Genomic DNA, 17,586 nt, shown 5'->3' with positions numbered 1-17,586 from the left:
GAATAGTCAAATTATAATTCCTCATGTAATGAGAAAAGAAATGTTAAAAAGAATTCACTATGGCCATCAAGGAATAAATAAATGTAAAATGTTAGCTAGACAATCATTATATTGGCCTTCCATGACAGTTGACATTGAGAATGAAGTTAAAGGTTGTCCAATTTGCCCACAATTTGAAAATGCAAAGAGAGAACCTTTGACTCCACACAATATCCCAGAACTCCCCTGGGAGGAAGTTGGCTCTGATATATTTTACATAGGTCAAAAAAGTTATTTAATGGTGGTAGATTATTACAGTAAATATCCAGAAATGTGTCTGTTGAACGATACAACCAGTTCAACTATAATTACACATTTAAAATCGATATTTGCTCGTCATGGAATACCAAAAATATTTTACTCGGATGGTGGACCACAATACACAGCCAATGAATTTGTTAGATTTTGTCAAGAATGGGAATTTAAAAGCATAAAGTCAAGCCCAGAAAATCATAGATCTAATGGTCTAAGTGAAAGATATATTCAAACCTACAAAAAAGCGCTAAGAAAATCTCTTAGAGATGGTAAAGATACATATTTAACATTGCTACAACTTAGAAATACACCAATTGATTCAAATTTACCATCACCATCTCAACTTTTAATGTCACGAGTACTTAGAACTCAGATTCCCACCACTGACAAAATTCTAAAACCAAAATTATGTAATTCTAAAATAGTAATCAGCGATTTTCAGAAAAGACAAAACAGTCAAAAAGCTTATTATGATAGAGGGACAATAAATTTAAAACCGCTTAAAAATAATGAAAAAGTTTATATTAAAGATAAAAACAAATTGAGAGAAGGTCTTATCACACATAAATTAAGAGATAAAACCTACTCGATTAAATTAAGAGATTCTGGGTCAGAAATTGCAAGAAATAGACAATTTTTAGTTCGCATTCCTGCAACTTCTGACGATGAACATTCAGATAACGAATCTGAAACTAGTGAGTCACAAAATTTTGAAAGTGTCTCTGATAACCATTCTGATCATCACCCTCCAATAAACTTACCTCCACAAACCTCTTCAGGTCGAATTGTTAAAAAACCTGATAGACTAGATTTATAAGTAATTTTATTATAAAATAAAAGGGGGTAAAGGGTGAATGAAACAATTGTGGAAATTTATAAATGTTTATTTAAAGATTTGTTAAAGAAAGTTATGTTTATTTTGTCATTATAAAAAGAGGGGGATGTGATGTATGCAAATAGGTAGTATTCGGAACGCACTCAAGTTGGTAATATTGTAAGAGTGACGTGACAGTGACAAGGACAGCGAAGCGGAAATAAAACCATTCTGAATCTAGACACGATAGATACAAGTTGTTTCATTATAACCTATCCTCCAAAGTTAACCTAGGAACCCTACCACGTGTTACATTATAACATTACAATGGGTGTTGAGAGTAATTTGTCTTGTGTGACAGAAAACTTGGACAAGTTGTCCTTTAAAAATAAAAATGTCATTAAGAATACAACATACAGCACTCCTGGTCAAAGTCAAAATAAAGAGTCAAGAAGTCAGAGAAGAGAGTTGAAGTCATATTTCAGATGTGGTAGGAAACACGAGCCAGAAAAGTATCCAGCAAAAAGTTGGGAATGTTTTAAGTGTAAGAAGATTGGCCACACAAGTCGTGTCTGCAGAAGTGGTAGTGTTAATACAACGGAAGAAAATTCAGAAGAAGAAGAGGACAACAGTTCATTGGTTTTAGGTTTTTTGTCTACCTTAGAGTCAGGAAAGGTCCCTCCAGAGAAGGTATGGCGGGAAATTGAAAGTAAGAAGGTTTGTTTTGAAATAGATTGTGGTGCTTGCAGGTCAGTTATTCATATTGATGATTTATTAAGTATTTTCCTGAGTTAAAATTATATTCTGTAAGATATGATTTAAGAGTTCTAACTGGTCAAGGCGTATCAATAGTAGGTGAAACAGATGTTCTTGTAAAATCAAACAATGAAATTGTCAATTTATCATTAGTAGTATTAAAAAGTAGTCATAAATTTGCACCTTTGTTAGGAAGAAACTGGTTAAACATACTTAACCCCAATTGGAGACAAAAAAATTAATTTTAATGTATCAAATCTCAAAAGTAGTCCAGAGTCCATAAATTTATGTCATTCCGAGTCAGAAAGTCAAAATAAAAAGATGTCAACGAATAATGAAATACATGTCTTAAATTTAGTGTCAGACTTGAAGAAGGGGTTTAGAAATGTTTTTGAGGCCGAGCCTGATTCATGCATAAAAAAATTTGAAGTAGATCTTAAACTGAAAGAGGGAGCTCAGACAGTATTTCACAGGGCTTATGATATGCCATATGCATTAAGAGAAAAAGTTTAGAATTATCAAATATGATAAAGTATGGAATTTTAAAAAAAAGTAACATATTCAAATGAAATTAGGATTTGTGTAGGCTTTAAAAAACTCTAAATCAAGCATTAGATGCAGATCATTGTGTTTTGCCATTACCTGTGGATATTTTTGCATGTCTCAGCGGTCAAAAATATTTCTCGGTCATTGATTTGAAGACCCGTGTTGAGCTGCCCCCCCCCACTTGCAAAAATTAAAAAACAAATAGCCCTGATTTATGAGCTATTCATGAGCTCTCATATTCCGCAAACTAAAAATTTTGAGCTCGTTCCACTGAGCAAGAATTTAATACCCTAGTGGGGGGGCTGAGTCAGCCCCCCCCCCCCACTACTTAAAAATAGGAAATTGAATCGGTTTTTGCGGCAGAATTACGAGCTATTTATGAGCTCTTGAAATTATATAGTTTCGATTTTTGAGCTCATCCCCTTCACCCCCAAACAACCCTTTAATTTATTTAACTTAAGAGAAAGATGCTGAGAAAACTTAAAATATATCGTATTGCGGATATAATTCCTATAGCTTATATACTCTCAGAATAAACTATTAAATCAAGGGCATTTCGATTATTGAGCTACAATCCCTTCGCAAGAAAACCACCCTATCTTCCCGGCTTAAGAGAAAGTTGTACTTAAAATGCGTTAAACTAATTATTTGGCGACTACATATCATTTAATAATTTATAAGCTTCCAAATTACGCGCATTTAGATCAGTAAATTGCAATTTATTTTGTATAGTGCAGTCACTGAAGGTAAAAATCAACGATTACCTTCAAGTTCGGTGAACCTTCATCGATTTTCACGAAAATTGGTCAGTGGTTAGAAGATACGTCAAGAAACAAAGGTGACATGGTACCACCTTGCGCCTTTACCCTGAGGGTGGATACCGCCCCTTCTCGGGGGTGAAAATTATTTTATAAAAAATAACTGCACAAATCAATAAAAGAACAAATTAAAAGCAAAATTTATTATATAAAGTTAATAAAATAAGTCAATACTTTTTAAGTTATTAAAGATCAAAGATTTTAATTATTTGTGAAAAAAATGCATGTTTTGAAGAGGTTTTTTGTAAATCACTGAAAAACTGTAAGTTTTTACAAAAAAGTTAATAGTAGTTTAATTCGTATAGCTTATATTCTAAGAATAAACTCTTAAATCACGCACCTTTCGATTATATAGCTACAACCCCTTCGCAAGAAAACGACCCCATTTTCCCGGCTTAAGAGAGAGTTGTTCTTAAAATAATTTAAATTGATTATTTGGCGACTGCATATCGTTTAATAATTTATTAGCTTGCAAAATATATGGTAGGGGAGCAAAGTATGCTAAATGTGCAGTCACTCGAGCGCTTTGGGGACCTATTGGGTTGTGAAGAGTAGGTCCTAAAACCAAAAAAAGTTAAGTAAAGTTTTCCATTTTAGTGGGCGCTTGTCATTTTTTAATTTAATTTTCCATTTTCAATAATCGTTTTTTCCGATTATAACGCCATCTATCCATAATTCGAAAAAATGTTTCGAATAAAAGTTACTTATTTTTACGTAAGAAATCCAAATTTGCAACAAAAAATGAGGGCTCCTATTTAAGATTTTAAAGTAACCCCCCACCCCACATCCACGGGGGGACGTGTTTGGTGCCATTCGATAGACTTTTCAAAAATATTGAATAAGTGTATTTTACAGTTTTTCGATCTGATGTTCATTTTGCGAAATATCGCGGGATTAGTATTTAAAATATTAAATTTACCCCCCACCCCTCTCCGTGGGAAGTCGTGTTTGGTATCATTCGATAGATTTTTAAAAAATATTGGGCACGTATTTTTTAGTTTTTCGATCTGTCATTCATTTCGCGAAATATTCCCTTTTTTCTTGTGAAATTTTGGGACTCACCCATTTCCTTACGCCCGGCTCAAATCGTCAAATTTTTGAAATATACACTCTTTTGCAGGTACTTAACTTACCTTATCTTAATCTGACAATTTCGAGTTTTTTTAAGGATAAAATTTTTTCTTCGGGCCCCCTTAACGAACTCCCCTGTGTTAAGAGCCAATATACGGTAGAGGTACATCTGCAGGGTACCAGGTTTCTCCCCATATGCTAATCTGACGCGCTCGAGTAACTGCAAAAATCCCCACTTGGGCTCCCCTACCAATACGCATCTCAATTATTGAATTGCCATTTTCTTTCTATAGTGCAGTCACTGAAGGTAAAAATCAACTATTACCTTCGATTTCGGTAAATCTCCATTTATTTTCACGAATTGACAATAACAACTTGGGGTTTTAGCCTGGGGTATATGTCACCCCTTCTCGGGAGTGAAAATTACTTTATTAAAAATAACCCCACAAATCGAGAGAGGGACAAATTGTAAGCAAAATTTGTTATATAATGTGATTAAAATAAATCAATACTTTTTGAGTTATTAAAGATCAAATATTTTAATTTTTGGAAAGAAAATGCATGCTTTAGAGAGATTTTTCATAAATGACTCAAAAAGTGTAAGTTTTTACAAAAAAGTTTTCATCACTAAAATTGAAGCTAATAAAAAATATAATAAATTGCTTACTTGAAAAACCTTTAATGTTAATTTAAAGTAAGTTATTGGTAATTAAATGTATATTTTTTTCCGCGACTTTTCAAATCTAAGGGTTCAAGCTTAAATAACGGGAAAAAGATGCATTTTATAATACTTAGGTACTAAATACTTGTCAAAGTACTTAGAAATACCCATCAAAAATAAGATCCAGAAAAAGTTGATAGTATCAAAATCCGCTCACCAATTTTCGTGAAAATGAATGGAGATTTACCGAAATCGAAGGTCATAGTTGATTTTTACCTTCAGTGACTGCACTATAGAAAGAAAATGGCAATTCAATAATTGAGATGCGTATATTTTGCGAGCTCATAAATTATTAAATAATATATAGTCGACAAATAATTAATTTAAATTATTTTAAGTACAACCCTCTCTTAAGCCGGGAATATGGGATGGTTTTCTTGCGAAGGGGTTGTAGTTCAATAATCGAAAGGCGCGTGATTTTAGAGTTTATTCTTAGAATATAAGCTATACGAATTAAACTACTATTAACTTTTTTTGTAAAAACTGACAGTTTTTCAGTGATTTACAAAAAAACCTCTTCAAAACATGCATTTTTTTCACAAATAATTAAAATCTTTGATCTTTAATAACTTAAAAAGTATTGACTTATTTTATTAATTTTATATAATAAATTTTGCTTTTAGTTTGCTCTTTTATTGATTTGTGCAGTTATTTTTTATAAAATAATTTTCACCCCCGAGAAGGGGCGGTATCCACCCTCAAGGTAAAGGCGCAAGGTGGTACCATGTCACCTTTGTTTCTTGACGTATCCTCTAACCACTGACCAATTTTCGTGAAAATCGATGAAGGTTCACCGAAATTGAAGGTAATCGTTGATTTTTACCTTCAGTGACTGCACTATACAAAATAAATTGCAATTTACTGATCTAAATGCGCGTAATTTGGAAGCTTATAAATTATTAAATGATATGTAGTCGCCAAATAATTAGTTTAACGCATTTTAAGTACAACTTTCTCTTAAGCCGGGAAGATAGGGTGGTTTTCTTGCGAAGGGGTTGTAGCTCAATAAACGAAATGCCCTTGATTTAATAGTTTATTCTTAGAGTATATAAGCTATAGGAATTATATCCGCAATACGATATATTTTAAGTTTTCTCAGCATCTTTCTCTTAAGTTAAATCAATTAAAGAGTTGTTTGGGGGTGAAGGGGATGAGCTCAAAAATCGAAACTATATAATTTCAAGAGCTCATAAATAGCTCGTAATTCTGCCGCAAAACCGATTCAATATTCCTATTTTTAAGTAGTGGGGGGGGGTTGAATCAACACCCCCCCCCCCCACTAGGGTATTAAATTCCTGCTCAGTGGAACGAGCTCAAAATTTTTAGTTTGCGGAATATGAGAGCTCATAAATAGCTCATAAATCAGGGCTATTTGTTTTTTAATTTTTGCAAATGGGGGGGGGCAGCTCAACACGGGTGATTTGAAGTAGTCCATTCTTTCACGGTTTTTGCTCTAAATTTTAAAGAACCGCTTGGATTGACATGAAATTTGGCATACGCATAGCTTACATGTCAAAGAAAAAAAGTGATATTGTGCCGATGTGTGCTTTTGCCCTGGGGTGACTTTCACCCCCTTTTGGGGGTGAAAAAATATATGTCCAAAACAACTCCGGAAATGGGTAAACAGATTAATTTTAAGTAACTTTTGTTCTATAGAGCTTTTTCGCCAAGTCAACACTTTTCGAGTTATTTGCGAGTGAATATGTTCATTTTTCAACAAAATAACCACATTTTTAGACGGTTTTTCGCAAATAACTCAAAAAGTAAGTATTTTGTCGAAAAAACCGTTCTTAGCAAAAATATATCCTATAAAAAAGTAAAAAAAATGGTGTACGCGTTAGGTCTCTGGATCTCGTAGAACCAGAGTTATAGCCAATAAAATATAGATTCATATTCACCAAATTTCAAATAGAATACTTCGACGTGAAATATCCAAAAAATTAAGCACTTTTTGGGGAAAACCCACTTTAACTTTTTTAAAGTGTTTAAAAAAGCTTTATTTCTGTTTTTACGAAAAGTTTCTAGCATTAAATTTAAGCAAGTTACGCTCAAAATAAAGTTGGTCCCTTTTGTTTTTGCAAAAAAAAATCGGGAAGACCACCCCCTAATTAGCAACTTAAATGAAATTAATCGTTGCCGCTCCATAAATTATTTTACTTATATTGTGTTTATATGATCTGTAAGTTTCATCGATTCAAAGTGTTTATTTTTGAAAAAATTTGGTTTCAAAGTAAAATTTTTAAAAATTTAAATTTTGAAAAATATGCTTTTTTTCAAAATAACTTAAAAATTGTTAGAGATACCAAAAGTCTCGAAATACAAAAAAAAAGTCAGATTTGCTTTTCTGAATATCATGTATTTTTTTGTTTTTCTGTTAGACAAAAATTGATCAAGATTTGGTGTTTCTAAATTTGCATACATTCGTGATCAGTGACTCGTTCAACCCCTTTTAACTACAGCCGTTTCAATAATAATGACTTTGAACCGATGAAACTTACAGATCATATAAACAATATATACACGAGTCAAGAAACTTGTGAAGTCGTTACGATTAAGTTCATTTAAGATACTAATTAGGGGGTGATTTTCTCGATTTTTTTACCAAAACCAAAAGGGACTAACTTTATTTTGAGCGTAACTTGTTTAATTTTGATGCTAGAAATTTTTTTTATAAAACAAAAATGAAGCTTTTTTTAAACACTTTAAATAAGTTTAAATGAGTTTTCCCCGAAATGTGCTTCATTTTTGGTTATTTCACGTTAAAGTATTTCACTTGGAATTTGACGAATATGAACCTATATTTCATTAGCTATAACTCTGCTTCTTCTAAATAAAAAAACGTGATATATTGACTATTTTTTTAAATTTTTTATAGGCTATATTTTTGCTAAGAATGCTTTTTCGACAAAATACTTACAATTTGAGTTATTTGCGAAAAACCGTCTAAAAGCGTGGTTATTTTGTTGAAAAAATGAACATATTCACTGCCAAATAACTCGAAAAGTATTGACTTAGTGAAAAAGCTCTATAGAACAAAAGTTACTTTAAATTAGCCAGTTTGCCCATTTCCCGACTTTGTTTGGACGAATATTTTTAACCCCCTAGAGGGGGTGAAAACCACCCCCAGGGCAAAAGCACATATCGGCACAATATCACTTTTTTTCTTTGACTTGTTAGCTGTGTGTATGCCAAATTTCATGTCAATCCAAGCGGTTCTTTAAAATTTAAAGGTTTTGCAATATTTTACCGTTAATGAATGGACTAAAGGGGGCATATCAACAATTAAAGTAAGTGAGTCAGCACAAAAATTTTTGGTTATTAATACTCACTTAGGTCTTTTTTCATATACTAGACTTACTTATGGTGTAAGCTCGGCTCCAGGCATTTTTAAATCCATTATAGAGACCATTTTGTCAGGTTTGAGTGAAACTAAATGCTATTTGGATGATATAATTGTTTTTGGTGCATCCTTGCAGGAATGTTATCAAAATGTGCAAAAGGTTTTAGAAAGACTTTTAGATTTTAATGTTAAAGTCAATGAAAAAAATGTAAATTTTTTCAATCAAAAATAGAGTTCTTGGGGCATGTTATAGATGTTAATGGTATCCACCCTACTCAAGAGAAGGTTGATGCAATAAAATCTGCACCTTCACCAAATTCATTAACAGAGTTAAAGTCTTATCTAGGGTTACTAAATTACTATGGAAAATTTATCCCCATGTTGTCGAGTAAACTAAAACCTTTGTATAGTTTGTGTCAGTCTGGTATTGATTTCACTAAAAACTGGATACAAGAACGTGAAGAAACCTTTCAATTAAGTAAAGAACTTTTAACCTCTGAAAGTGTCTTAACCCAATATAATCCTAGTCTGCCAATTTATGTAACGTGTGATGCTAGTGGATATGGTGTAGGATGTGTTTTAAGTCATAAAATAAATAATATTGAAAAACCAGTAATGTTTGGGTCAAGTACTTTGTCTGTAAACGAAAAAAATTATAGCAATTTAGAGCGTGAGGCCCTTGCAATTATTTTTGCAATAAAAAAATTTCATAAATATCTGTATGGAAGAAAATTTGTCTTAATTACGGATCATCAACCTTTACAGTTCATATTTGGAAAAAACAAAGGTATCCCGACATCTGCTGCATCTAGAATCACACGATGGGCAGTTACATTATCTGGGTATCAATATGACATTCAATATAGAAAAGGTTCGTCTATCAGTAATGCTGATGGTTTGTCACGTTTACCTTGTAATAGTAAAACAGAGATTTCTGATTTTTTGTATTCGTTTAGTTTGGTTAATCAAATACCTATTAATGCAGAAGATATAGCCAAGGAAACAAATAAAGATCTAATTTTCCTCAAGGTAAAAGGTTTTACTATTTCTGGGTGGTCTAATTATGTCTTAGATTCTAGTTTAGAGCCCTATTTTAAAAAAAGAAATGAGTTGTCTGTGGAGAACAATTGCATTTTACTAGGGAATAAAACAGTTGTACCAAAAGTCTTGCAAAATGAAGTTTTAAAGTTATTTAATGAACAGCATGATGGAATAGTACGTAGTAAAATGCTAATGCGATCCTACTGTTGGTAGCCTAATATGAATGAGAGTATAGAAATATTTGTAGCTTCTTGTGACATATGTCAACATAATCAAAATTTTACTAATAATAATAGCATGTTGTCATTATGGCCATCAGCACCACATAATTTTTTTAGAGTTCATATTGATTTCTTTTAAGACATTTGGATTTAATTTTTTGTTGCTTTTGGATCAAAAGTCTAAATGGCTAGAAATCAAAATGATGAAAAATGGCACAGATGCTTCAGAAACAATTTATGAGTTAAAAACAATTTTTGCTAATTTTGGTCTTCCAACAGAACTAGTTTCTGATAGCGGTTCTCCATAAAATTCTACAGAATTTGTGTCATTTTTGCAGACAAATGGGATTAAACCTGTTAAGTCACCAGGATATCACCCACAAAGTAATGGGTTGGCTGAAAGGGGCGTTCAAACAATTAAAAAAGCTTTAGAAAAAACATTGTTTTCAGAAAAGGGAAAAGATATGTCAGAAAAATTAGTTTTGAATAAGTTACAAAATTATTTTTTAGTTGCAGAAATATCCCTTTCACTGTAACAGGAGTCTCACCTGACAAAGCTGTTTTTAAAAATAGGCCTAGAACACGCTTTGATTTGTTAAAACCATCAAGTCAAAAAAATGTATTAAATCTAATAACATAACTAATCGATCTTTATATAAGAAAAACCAAAATGTTTTTGTAAAAAATAAGCGTACTAAGCTGTGGCAAAAGGGTGTTATTAAAAAAGTCCTAATTTTTAGTACATACCTTGTTCAAATAGAGGACAATAGTAAGTTTGTTCACTCAGATGATTTAAGAAGTAGTGTTTATGAGACTTTACCAATAGAAGATAGTGTTTTACCGGAGGTGCGTGATGTAGTTGTGCAACCAAAAATAAGTGCTAGCCCGTCGTTAATTTTAGATAGAGGTAATAAGAATCATGTCATGGAAGTTGAAGTTGCACCAAATAATTTTATTCAGTCACCAGTTTTAGAAACAACTCAGCATGCTGCTAGTTCTATTACAACTACACCTTCTATTCAATCACCCCTACACACTAGATCTGGTAGAATGATTAAAGCACCTACCAGATTGAATCTTTAAAAAGAAGGGGAGAAATGTTGTATATTTACTTATTTAAGTTATGGCATTTCGGAACACACCCCAATACCATACTTTGGGAGCTGTCAAAGAAATATCACACGCAGACAGAACACTGTAATGTCGGCAATGATGATGATGTCATGTTGAAGATGTCCATCTTATCTCTTGTCTCGTGTAAAGATACAAATTAATGTATTTCAATAAAGTAGTCAAAGTCGGTCCATAGTTTTATTAAATACATAACAGCAGGCAATCTCGCTTCACTGTTTGAATGAGACGGGTCCATTCCATCAGTGTTGACAATGTTGTTCGTTGGATAATATTCGTCATTTAAGTTACGATTTTATTTTTAGGTTTTTAGTGTTGCAGTATTGCTTAGAGCAAGATGAGTTGCAATAAAATCAAGTGTACTGGCAGATGCACAAGTCTTCAAGCCAAAAAAAGAGTAACAAGAACTACATGAGAAAGATAAAGTGGTAAAAGCATTAATAAATTATTACCTGAAGTATTTTATCCAAATCGCTTTCTAGTCTGTCGTAGTACAAAAGGCCAAGTCCTCCATACACTCTGGACATTGATATTGCTCGATGAATGCTATTGATGGAACTAATGCCCATTTTCAAATTTTTCGTATAAGATGATGTAATGCTGTGCAATAGACCTTCTGAGAACATGGGAATGTCAGAAGAAATAGTTGTTCTTCGACTCATGCTGAAAATTTAAACTGTTATTTAAATTAATTTAGAAAGTTAATTGACAAGTGTATGACATTGATGTAACGAAAAAATTGTGTAAAAGCTTTGATGGGCACGTTTTAAATAAATTTGTCGTTTTTTAATTTTATATTTTACAGAACAAGAACATTAAACTACATTAAAATATAGATGGTTCTCAGTGTCGGTATTAGTAATAATATTAGTAACTCCTTTACGAGTTTGTTTTGCAGTCTTCATTTTTGAATGAATTCCTAGAAGCTTCTTCTTCTTATTTAGCTTTTCTCTTTTCAGGGATTCCTGTTACTTGCTTTTCTTCTGTCCGTTGTCCGTCATGTCTTCCTTATTTAAAAATTTCTCTGTCAAGACCTGTAGCACACTGTCCTTCCACTTTCTACCTCTGTCTCTCAACTTCTAACAACTCTATACCTTATGCCACATAGTTATTAACTTGTACGTCTGACGTGACCAAATGATTGTAGTCTTTGTTATTGAACTTTTTAAAACTGTAGTCACCCCTTCTCTTTCCCTAATCACGTCGTTCCTGACCTGTTACTTCTAGTCTTAAGGCCCTGATCGACAGGCGAGTAAAACCGCGGTTTTGCGGCTCGTCGGTAAAACTCGCCAGTGTATCATTGTAATACCGCCGTTTTATATACCGACGAGCCTGGCTCGCGGCTCGTCAGTTTGTTTTATTTTTTACTCGGCTCGTCGTTTAAAACCGCGCACACCGGACACACAACAATGACGACCAAGGCAATGAATGGGAAAAGCGATAGGGAAAAAGATGATGCACAGGTAAACAAGGATGAAAATAAGAAGAAGGGGAAAGCTAGATTGCAGAAAAAAAGGAGAGATAAAAATGGGAACATGGAATGTGAGAAGCATCAATGGAAAAGAGGAAGAGCTGGTAGAAGAAATGATAAAACAAAAAATAGAAATGCTAGGAATAACGGAAACGAAGATGAAGGGAAAAAGTCTTAAGAAAATACACAAAGGATATTGGTTACTTTGGATAGGGGCGGATACAAAAGAGAGAGCAAAAGAAGGAGTCGGCATAATAATTGCACCGAATAGGCTACAACACGTTATAGAAGAAACATATGTTAACCAGAGAATATTATCGGTGAAAATGAAACTGATGGACGAAGAAATATATACAATAATAACAGCCTACGGAGTAAATGAAGATGCAAGAAAGGAAGAGAAAGATAAATTTTTCGAGGAGCTCCAAATGCAAATTGATAATGGGGAAGAAAACATAATTTTAATGGGAGATCTAAACGGTAGAGTCGGAAACAACAACAGCGGAATAGAGGAGTGCATGGGAAAAGAAGGAGAAGAAATACTAAACAGAAATGGTGAAAGAATAATAGAAATATGTATGGAGAACAAACTAGTAATAACAAATACAAAATTTAAACATAAAGAAGTACACAAATACACGAGAGTACAAGACAGCAGAAACGAAAAATCAATCATAGATTACTTTTTGGTAAGCAGCAACAAATGGAAAAGAGTACAGGATACGAAAGTGAAAAGAGGCTCAGAGATTGGCAGTGACCACCATCTAGTAATAATGAGAATGAGAACAACAGATGAAAAAGAAGAAAAGAGAAGAAAGGTAGTAAACGAAAAAATAAAAAGTTACAAATTAAAAGTAGGAAAGATATAAGAAGAAATTCCAAGAAAAATTAGATAATACTCTGAAAAGTAGGGCAAAAAACACAATATAGAAGAAAAATGGGAATATCTAAATACCAGCATAATCAAAGCAGCTAAGGAAACTTTCGGGAAAGCAAAAATAGCAAATACTAACATGAGGAGAACGGAATGGTAGGCGGAAGAAATACGAGAGAAAATAAAGAACAAAAAAGAAAAATGGAAGAGATACCTAAGCACAAAACATCCGGAAGATTACGAGGCATATAAATAAAAAAGGAAAGAGGTTAAAATAGCGGTGAAAGCAGGAAAGGAGTGGTCATGGGAGACATTTGGACAAAAAATGACAAAAAATTATAGGGAAAACCAAAAACTCTTCTACGGCGCATTAAAACAACTCAGACAAAAGATAGAGCACAACAGAAGAAAAACAAATAATGGAAAGATGGAGAGACCATTTCAAAGATCTAACTCATGCAGACACAGACAACAAAGGGGAGATACAAGAAAGGAATGAAGAACAGCAAGTGGAATCCATAACAAGAGAGGAATTAGAGAAAGCAATAGAAAGAGTAAAATTAGGCAAAGCACCAGGCAAGGATCATATCACTCCGGAAATGATAAAATTCATGGGGACAGAGTGAATGGATAGCATGAAAGAACTAATGAATGATATCATAAATAGAGCAGAATTACCAAAGGACTGGAAGAAAGACATTATATTACCAATACACAAAAAGGGAGACAAGAGAAACTGTAATAATTACCGAGGTATCACCATAACAAGTATCCCTGGGAAGGTATTCGCAAGAATAATAGAGACAAGAATAAAAAGCCAAAAAGAAACAACTATGGAAGACACACAGTGTGGATTCAGGAAGGACAGAAGCACGCAAGACCTAATATTCACATTAAGACAAGTAAGTGAGAAGGTAATCAAGAAGAATAGAGAGATACATATGTGCTTCATTGACCTGGAAAAGGCGTTTGACAGAATCCGAAGAAAGGGCGTATGGAAGACACTAAAAGAAAGGGGAGTCGACAGACACATAATAGAAGTAATAAAGGTTATGTACAAAAATAATACAAATACAGTAAGAACCAATAACGAGGAATCCAGAGAATTTACTACGGGTCAGGGCGTCAAACAGGGATGCGTGCTGAGTCCACTGCTATTCTCAGTGGTACTGGATGAAGCGATAAAGAAAGCCAAGAGAAGAATGAGAAAACTAATATTAGGATACTGGCAAATGAAACGAACTCAACTATCGGAGTTACTATTTGCAGACGACATGGTATTGATAGCAGAAAACAGAGAAGACTTGCAGAACAATCTTGAAATCCTAGAAGAAGAACTATCAAACATAAATATGAAAATTAATACAGAGAAAACAAAAACAATGATAATTTCAAATACGAGGAAGACACACGCAATAGAATTAAACGGGAAACAGCTAGAGCAAGTGGAATATTTTAAATACCTAGGAGTAATAATCGAATCAAATGGTAAACAAGACATGGAAATAAATGAGAGAATGGAACGGACAGGAAGCTTATTTAACGCTATGAAAACAACATTTTTGGGGAAAAAGAGATACCGGAGAAAGTAAAAATGGCAGTCGTTAAATCAGTAGTTAGACCAACAATCATGTTTAGCAGCGAGACATGGACATTGACGGGGAGACAAAAATCCAGAGTCAATGCTATGGAAATGAGGTTCCTGAGGAAAATAGCAAACAGAAAGAGGACAGACAAAATACGAAACGAAACAATTAGACAAAACCTAAAACTAGAACCAATCAATGAAAAAATAGTGGAGGGACAACTTAGATGGTTCGGGCACGTGTGTAGAATGTCGAATGAAAGGCTTACAAAACGAGTGTTCGAAACGCGAGTGCAGGGGAAAAACAAAAGAGGAAGACCAAGAGTTATGTGGGTAGATGAAATCAGGAAAGAAGTCGAGAAGAAGGGATTGACATTGGAAAGTGCAAGAAACCTAACGCAAGATCGGAAAACATGGAGACTACAATGCCAAACTCAACTCCACCAGCCTAACACCTAAAGGTAGAAAGGCTTAGGACTAAGTAAGTAAGTAAAATATAAATGGTTCTCAGTGTCGGTATTAGTAATAATATTAGTAACTCCTTTACGAGTTTGTTTTGCAGTCTTCATTTTTGAATGAATTCCTAGAAGCTTCTTCTTCTTATTTAGCTTTTCTCTTTTCAGGGATTCCTGTTACTTGCTTTTCTTCTGTCCGTTGTCCGTCATGTCTTCCTTATTTAAAAATTTCTCTGTCAAGACCTGTAGCACACTGTCCTTCTACTTTCTACCTCTGTCTCTCAACTTCTAACAACTCTATACCGTATGCCACATAGTTATTAACTTGTACGTCTGACGTGACCAAATGATTGTAGTCTTTGTTATTGAACCTTTTTAAAACTTTAGTCACCCCTTCTCTTTCCCTAATCACGTCGTTCCTGACCTGTTACTTCTAGTCTTAAGGCCCTGATCGACAGGCGAGTAAAACCGCGGTTTTGCGGCTCCTCGGTAAAACTCGCCAGTGTATCATTGCAATACCGCAATTTTATATACCGACGAGCCTGGCTCGCAGCTCGTCAGTTTGTTTTATTTTTTACTCGGTTCGTCGTTTAAAACCGCGCGTCGATCACGGCTGGCGAGCCGAGCCGGCAGTTTTCGGCGACCACTGCAGTGGAAGAACGTGCGCGCCAATTTTTAATACTGGATATGCAAACTCTCAGTCGCGATTTTGTATTGGAATTTATATGTGGCTTACAAGACTATCCTTTTTTACGGAAATCTACATCGCTAGAAGACAACAACATAGAAATTCGACTTACCGCATGTTTATTTATTATATGTATACCACAAAACTCTTTTTTGTCAAGCCATGAAGCGGGGTACTACATTGTAAAGAATGACGTGCACCCAATTCTTCATGCTATGGCATGCTGGACGAGCGATAAAGTCTGTAGTAAACACCCCGACGTATGAGCGGGAACACAAGGTGTATTAATACTCATACGCTTATGAACTGCACCTAGCGGGTCATAAGGGCCTTCACATCTTACTCTTTTTCAACTGGTCTTGAGTAAAATGTCTTTAATCTTTCCTATTAGCCTCTCTTGACTAACTCTTGTATCTTCCGACGCCGAACGGCTATTAGGCTTACGAGGGCAGACGGGTCACTATATTTCCTTCTACTACTTACTCTAAAACTCACCAACACGCAAGGCAGGCGTGGAGTTTTATTTTTGCTAAATCCCCTCAAATAGCCAAGATTTAAAAAATTACCCCAGGCAAGTAGGATGAATCCAGAATCTCACACTGATTTATCAGTCTGTCCCAGGAATTCGGATTCTGAGGGGACAAAACCTTGACTCAGAAACTACTAAGATGAATGTCGCAACGTACAATGCTCGAACGCTACTATCGGATGCCAAGATCACTGAAATGGAGATTGAGATGGAAAAGATCAGGTGGGACGTAATTGGGCTCTGCGAGGTAAGAAGACATGGCGAACACCTACAGACGCTCAAATCTGGCCATCTATTCTATCACATTGGTGAAGAGAACAAATCAGTGGGAGATGTAGGTTTCCTCATAAATAAACGGCTTTACAGTAGAATCGTTACAATACATGGTATATCAACTAGAGTAATATACACCATTATAAAGCTAAACGACAGATACAACATCAAAATAATACAGGGTTATGCACCAACCACAGACCACAGAGAAGAGGAAATAGACATTTTCTATGACGAAGTAACGCCAGCCCTGAAAGAAAATCACACCCAATTTTACAATCCTATGTGGTGATATGAATGCAAAAATTAGCATGAAATCCGATCCATCAGAATTTGTACTTCGGTAGCGATGGAAGAAATGAACGCGGACAAACTTTATTAAACTATCTCCTTCAGAACAAATTATATCAAATCCTTTTTTTTCAAAAACATCATAGAAGGTGGACATGGAGAAGCCCAGATGGGAAAACGCAAAATGAAATTGACTATATAAGTACAGACAAAAAATTTATAGTTAGAGATGTCACTATCCTAAACAGCTTCATAACAGGAAGTGATCACAGAATGGTTCGCGCTAGAATAGAAATTAACATCGATAGAGAGATAAATAAACTAATAAGAAAGAAAAAAATTAAAGCATGATCACAACCAAAAAATGAAACAGTTTGCAGATCAAATTACATCAATTAGATCAAAGATACATCTACAAAACGGACCCCCTACAAATGATATAAATCAGCTAAATAAAATAATTACTAATAATTATAGCAGAAGTTCAAAGAAAATGTTGTACAGGTAACAAGAGAGAGGAGAGAATCACTGCTAATACCAAACTTAAAATAGAAAATAGAAGAGAAATGCTAAAAGATGAAACGATTACGATAAACTACCCCAGCTAATTGAAATACCATTCGAAAATAATACTTCAATCATCCATGATAGCTATCGTTCACCCTGG

The 17,586-nt window shown here is 34.2% G+C and overlaps 1 protein-coding gene across 4 annotated transcripts in view; it reads right to left on the bottom strand.

Moving 5' to 3' along the window:
* LOC114327938 (luciferin 4-monooxygenase-like) overlaps positions 1-11,550 on the bottom strand; it is a 141,113-nt gene extending 129,563 nt beyond the window's left edge. For 3 of the 4 annotated variants that reach the window (XM_028276657.2, XM_028276654.2, XM_028276658.2), the window contains exon 1: positions 11,206-11,550. In XM_028276657.2, the coding sequence (XP_028132458.2) occupies positions 11,206-11,415 (210 nt within the window). In that variant the 5' untranslated portion in view covers positions 11,416-11,550. The remainder of the gene's footprint in view (positions 1-11,205) is intronic. The other variant, XM_050652771.1, reaches the window with a different exon arrangement.
* Positions 11,551-17,586: the final 6,036 nt, after the last annotated feature.

This window comes from Diabrotica virgifera, chromosome 6 (assembly GCF_917563875.1).
Source record: "Diabrotica virgifera virgifera chromosome 6, PGI_DIABVI_V3a".
NCBI lineage: Eukaryota > Metazoa > Arthropoda > Insecta > Coleoptera > Chrysomelidae > Diabrotica > Diabrotica virgifera.
Note: the sequence above shows the minus strand (reverse complement) of the source record. Positions and strands in the feature narration are given on the sequence as shown.